We start from the raw sequence: 6000 nt of genomic DNA, 5'->3' as shown, positions 1-6000 counted from the left end.
TTTTTGTTTAACACTCCACTGCTCTTCATTCGTGTTGTACAATTTTGATTATTGGTGTTTTGTCCCGTTTTCAGCCACGCGATCTGGATGTGATCGATCTCGAGCTTGCCGTCTCTCCATCAAATCCTCACTGCTTTCGATAATAAATGTTTCTTTTACTTTAGAGTCATGCAGTATAAATACATTTCTGATGTTCAGATAAAATTGGTAATACTTGGAAACACGCAGTGTACACACACATACACAAATTCGGCTTGTTTTTGATAACTTCAGTAACACGTTTGATGGATCGAGTATGTTGTGTCTCGCATGGTGTATGTGTGTGTAAAGCATATGTATATGTGTATACACAAGAGCGTATAAGGACAGCACAGACATCCTTCGGATTATTTTCTCGAGTTGACCCTCAGCTTGAACGAGACGCGGCCAGCAAACTTGTCGCGGTCACTGTTAGTTTGGATGTTGCTGGCCGTGATCTTGCACTCCACGTTCACATCGGTGTTCAGCGTGATGTTCAGGAACTTGACGGCCACCAGAGGCTGCGAGTAGTTCACCTGTGGTGGAGAGTGAGTATTACTAGCCTTTAATGTGCTTTATTGCACTTTAATGTGAGTCGTGTAACATGTCACTAGTATTTTCTCACTTCTCATCTCATCTCATTATCTCTAGCCACTTTATCCTTCTACAGGGTCGCAGGCAAGCTGGAGCCTATCCCAGCTGACTACGGGCGAAAGGCGGGGTACACCCTGGACAAGTCGCCAGGTCATCACAGGGCTGACACATAGACACAGACAACCATTCACACTCACATTCACACCTACGGTCAATTTAGAGTCACCAGTTAACCTAACCTGCATGTCTTTGGACTGTGGGGGAAACCGGAGCACCCAGAGGAAACCCACACGGACACGGGGAGAACATGCAAACTCCACACAGAAAGGCCCTCGCCGGCCCCAGGGCTCGAACCCGGACCTTCTTGCTGTGAGGCGACAGCGCTAACCACTACACCACCGTGCCGCCTATTTTCTGACTTTTTCTTCTTAATTTGGTCACCATGTCCCACCATTCAGCTCCTTCCTATCATATAGCAGCTACCAAATGGAGCGGCTGAAGACTAATACACTACCGTTCAAAAGTTTGGGGTCACTTTGAAATGTCCTTATTTTTGAAAGAAAAGCACTGTTCTTTTCAATGAAGATCACTTTAAACTAATCAGAAATACACTCTATACATTGCTAATGTGGTAAATGACTATTCTAGCTTTGGTGCAATATCTCCATAGGTGTATAGAGGCCCATTTCCAGCAACTCTCACTCCAGTGTTCTAATGGTACAATGTGTTTGCTCATTGCCTCAGAAGGCTAATGGATGATTAGAAAACCCTTGTACAATCATGTTAGCACAGCTGAAAACAGTTGAGCTCTTTAGAGAAGCTATAAAACTGACCTTCCTTTGAGCAGATTGAGTTTCTGGAGCATCACATTAATTTGTGGGGTCGATTAAATGCTCAAAATGGCCAGAAAAATGTCTTGACTCTATTTTCTATTCATTTTATAACTTATGGTGGTAAATAAAAGTGTGACTTTTCATGGAAAACACAAAATTGTCTGGGTGACCCCAAACTTTTGAACGGTAGTGTACATGTGGCCAATGTAATGCACTTGGCGGAAAGCACTATCTACCCTCTTCCACATACCACATACATGAGTTCACAGATGCCCAAGTGAGTGACAAGGGTGCGAGAGTATCCCATCCCTCCCACACATCGTTCACGGCCAAATAGAGGTATCTTGCGCCATTTGACAGCCTGCTCTATCGTTATTTAACATTTATGGAAGGAGTCTCCAGTATCAGCACTTTGTAACAATGATTTCTGTTTTATATTCCAATTCTAATATTAACTCCAAGAGAAAGTGAAGGAATGTTTGTTTACACCCACTCCACTACTACGTAAGTGATAACAGGCACTAACATTTCGCAAACATTCCACAACATTAAACCTAACCACAAATAGCTATCGAGTAGATCACGATATCACGAGAATTTCTGTGTTAATACGTACCTGTGCCTTCTTGCCGTAGTATGGGTAGTACATAGGGTTGAAGGTGCCATTGGGAGGAAAGTATGCCATATCCCCTATCTTGTCTGAGTCATCACCCTAGAGCAAGATGTTAAGAGAGGGACAGAACGAGGAAGATAGAAATTCGATAGGAAAGGACAGGACAGTGTATCAAATTGAAACATTTTCATTCCAGACAAAAGATGAAGAAATTCACGTGTGTGGAAATGCAACGCCGTGGATCCTGCTATGATTTTAACGCAAAGTGTTTTGCACCCATGTGCTGAATCATTTCGTACGTTTAACACCATGACTTCTCAATCTTGAAATGTTCTAATGATATGACTGTTTCTCCAAAACTTCTACACTCACCGGCCACTTTAATAGGAACTTGTTCGACTAATGGTGGATTTGGTAGGGACCTGGATGTTCAACCATCCTGTATTACAAGATTATAAGATTGTTCTGAAAATTTCCAGTAATTTGACACCTTCGGTCTCATTAGTCTGCTGCCCACATTAATCAGATTATTGTGTGAGTTCCGCCGCCGCCACAAAAACCACATCGCCAGGTCTCGCCTCATCTCCATGCTTTACTTGCAAACTTGAAGAGTACGCTTTTTTTTTGTTTACGTATTACGTAGATGTGCTTATATTACGTGTCAATTTGCGCATGCGGGACACTTTTGGGTCGTTTTCCGTTCATATTGGAGATCGCATACAAGTCTCATATAATTGGGAATGTGAATGGCCTAACAAAAAAATCGGATTTCACAACAAATCGGATATGGGTCGTTTCAGGTTGCAGTCTGAATGTAGTGTGTGATCCCTGTTCTTGGCTGCAGGAGTGGAACCTAATGTGGTCTTCTGCTGTTGCATGCTGAGATGCTTTTCTGCTCATCACAGTTGTAAAGAGTGATTATATGAGTGACTGTATCCTTCCTGGCAAAAAAGCTCAAACCAATCTGGCCATTTTCCTCTGACCTATCTTATCAACAAGGCGTTTGTTTCCACCCGCAGAACGGTCACTCTCTCACTCAGTGTTTGTTGTTTTTCGCACCATTCTCTGTAAACTCTAAAGACTGTTGTGTGTGAAAAACCACAGAAGATCAGCAGTTTCTGAAATACTCAAACCAGTCCATCTGGCTCAAACCAACACCCATGCCACAGTGAAAGAAAATCACACTTTGAGATCCCAGTTTTTCCCATTCAGATGTCTGAACATTGTGAACATTAACTGAAGCTCTTGATTTGTATCTGCATGATTTTATGCGTCGTGCTGCTGTCAGGGGATCGGCTGATTAGAGAACTACATCAAACAGCAGGTGGATGGGTGTACTTAATAAAGTGGCCGGTGAACGTATTTCTACTTCTTCCTTCTAATTCATCTCATCTCATCTCATTATCTGTAGCCGCTTTATCCTGTTCTACAGGGTCGCAGGCAAGCTGGAGCCTATCCCAGCTGACTACGGGCGAAAGGCGGGGTACACCCTGGACAAGTCGCCAGGTCATCACAGGGCTGACACATAGACACAGACAACCATTCACACTCACATTCACACCACGGGGCTTGAACCCGGACCTTTTTGCTGTGAGGTGACAGCGCTAACCACTACACCACCGTGCCGCCCCTTCTAATTCATGTAAATTCTAAATTTTAATTCTACACCTTTTAGATAAATTTACATATGACTTTGGGCTTTTTATTTATGCCATTCTCACCCATTCATCTTGGTTGATTTTGTATTTCTTAAAAAGGAAAGCAAGAAGAAAATGGATGAATGATTGATGGGAGAAGTGAAAATTGGAACAGTCGATAATTAAAGTCGACAGATTAAGAAAAGAGAGTGGGTAGAAACGGGGCGAAAACAACAACAAATAATCAGTTTGATACTAAGTTACAACTCAAAAAGGAAATAAAACTGAATTCACGCAATGGAAACTGTCCCTGGAAAACAAAACCCATTTTAATTGTCCTAACTAAATGTAACTTACATTTATGAATAATAACTAGATGTAGGACCAAATGTATTTCAAATGACAAAATAGATGGATGTATGATTCCATATACTGATATAAAATAAATGTTAAATATGTTTAACAGTTATTCCACGAAATCGAGTCGTACATGAGCTGATAGCTATAAGCCATGTATGACAAGATTGAGTGGAATAACTGTTTTATTCTATCCACATTCACTGGATTTTGAGAAACAGCATTTTCCCCCCACATTCGATAAATAAAAACTTAAATACAAAATGTCAGACAAAATAATTTCCGCTTAACAAACCAGCAAAATTACGGTAGCAATTTGTGAAAAATGTGATAATAATAATTCTTGAAAAATAAAAAAAAGATACGTTCTTACCATCAAATATTTTCATTCCATATTTTGCTGTTGTATTTTTGGGGGTTTTGTTTTCGAATAGAGTTTTTATTTCGTCCTCGGTTGGTTCAGCAAAATGCTCCGCCATTTTGTTTTTCTCTACTCACGGTATATGAGCTGATATCCTAGTAGTAGCCAATCAGGCTGCATGATTGCTCATATCCAGTGAATGCGGATCGAATAATATGTTATACATGTAATGTATCTACGAATGGATGAAAAATATAATGTGTCATTCTTTAATACATGAAAAAAGTTAGTTTAAGTAAACTGCTGTGGTGTAAGAGGAATAAAACACTACGGGCTGTGCATTTATTAGAAAATAATCAACTTCTGGAGTAGTAACAGTAACATCACAGCATCTCATTGTAGATTCTATTCTTATACAGTGGTGCCTGAAAGTTTGTGAACCCTTTAGAATTTTCTATATTTCTGCATAAATATGACCTAAAACATCATCAGATTTTCACACAAGTCCTAAAAGTAGATAAAGAGAACCCAGTTAAACAAATGAGACAAAAAATATTATGCTTGATCATTTATTTATTGAGGAAAATGATCCAATATTACATATCTGTGAGTGGCAAAAGTACGTGAACCTCTAGGATTAGCAGTTAATTTGAAGGTGAAATTAGACTCCGGTGTTTTCAATCAATGGGATGACAATCAGGTGTGAGTGGGCACCCTGTTTTATTTAAAGAACAGGGATCTATCAAAGTCTGATCTTCACAACACATGTTTGTGGAAGTGTATCATGACACGAACAAAGGAGACTTCTGAGGACCTCAGAAAAAGCGTTGTTGATGCTCATCAGGCTGGAAAAGGTTACAAAACCATCTCTAAAGAGTTTGGACTTCACTAATCCACAGTCAGACAGATTGTGTACAAATGGAGGAAATTCAAGACCACTGTTACCCTCCCCAGGAGTGGTCGACCAACAAAGATCACTCCAAGAGCAAGGCGTGTAATAGTTGGCGAGGCCACAAAGGATCCCAGGGTAACTTCTAAGCAACTGAAGGCCTTTCTCACATTGGCTAATGTTAATGTTCATGAGTCCACCATCAGGAGAACACTGAACAACAATGGTGTGCATGGCAGGGTTGCAAGGAGAAAGCCACTGCTCTCCAAAAAGAACACTGCTGCTAAAGATCATGTGGACAAGCCAGAAGGCTATTGGAAAAATGTTTTGTGGATGGATGAGACCAAAATAGAACTTTGTGGTTTAAATGAGAAGCGTTATGTTTGAAGAAAGGAAAACACTGCATTCCAGCATAAGAACCTTATCCCATCTATGAACCATGGTGGTGGTAGTATCATGGTTTGGGCCCATTTTGCTGCATCTAGGCCAGGACGGCTTGCCATCATTGATGGAACAATGAATTCTGAATTATACCAGCGAATTCTAAAGGAAAATGTCAGGACATCTGTCCATGAACTGAATCTCAAGAGAAGGTGGGTCATGCAGCAAGACAACGACCCTAAGCACACAAGTCGTTCTACCAAAGAACGGTTAAAGAAGAATAAAGTTAATGTTTTGGAATGGCCAAGTCAAAGTCC

At 40.7% G+C, this 6000-nt stretch overlaps 1 protein-coding gene across 1 annotated transcript in view; it reads right to left on the bottom strand.

Moving 5' to 3' along the window:
• Positions 1 to 250: 250 nt before the first annotated feature.
• Positions 251 to 6000, bottom strand: part of atp1b2b (ATPase Na+/K+ transporting subunit beta 2b) — a 36836-nt gene continuing 31086 nt past the window's right edge. The window contains exons 6-8 of the mRNA XM_060912422.1: positions 3780 to 3806; positions 2062 to 2157; positions 251 to 554 (exon numbers count right to left, since the gene is read on the bottom strand). Coding sequence (XP_060768405.1) covers positions 387 to 554; positions 2062 to 2157; positions 3780 to 3806 — 291 coding nt within the window. The 3' untranslated portion in view covers positions 251 to 386. The remainder of the gene's footprint in view (positions 555 to 2061; positions 2158 to 3779; positions 3807 to 6000) is intronic.

Source organism: Neoarius graeffei, chromosome 28 (assembly GCF_027579695.1).
Source record: "Neoarius graeffei isolate fNeoGra1 chromosome 28, fNeoGra1.pri, whole genome shotgun sequence".
Lineage (NCBI taxonomy): Eukaryota > Metazoa > Chordata > Actinopteri > Siluriformes > Ariidae > Neoarius > Neoarius graeffei.
This window is presented reverse-complemented; position numbering and strand designations above follow the sequence as displayed.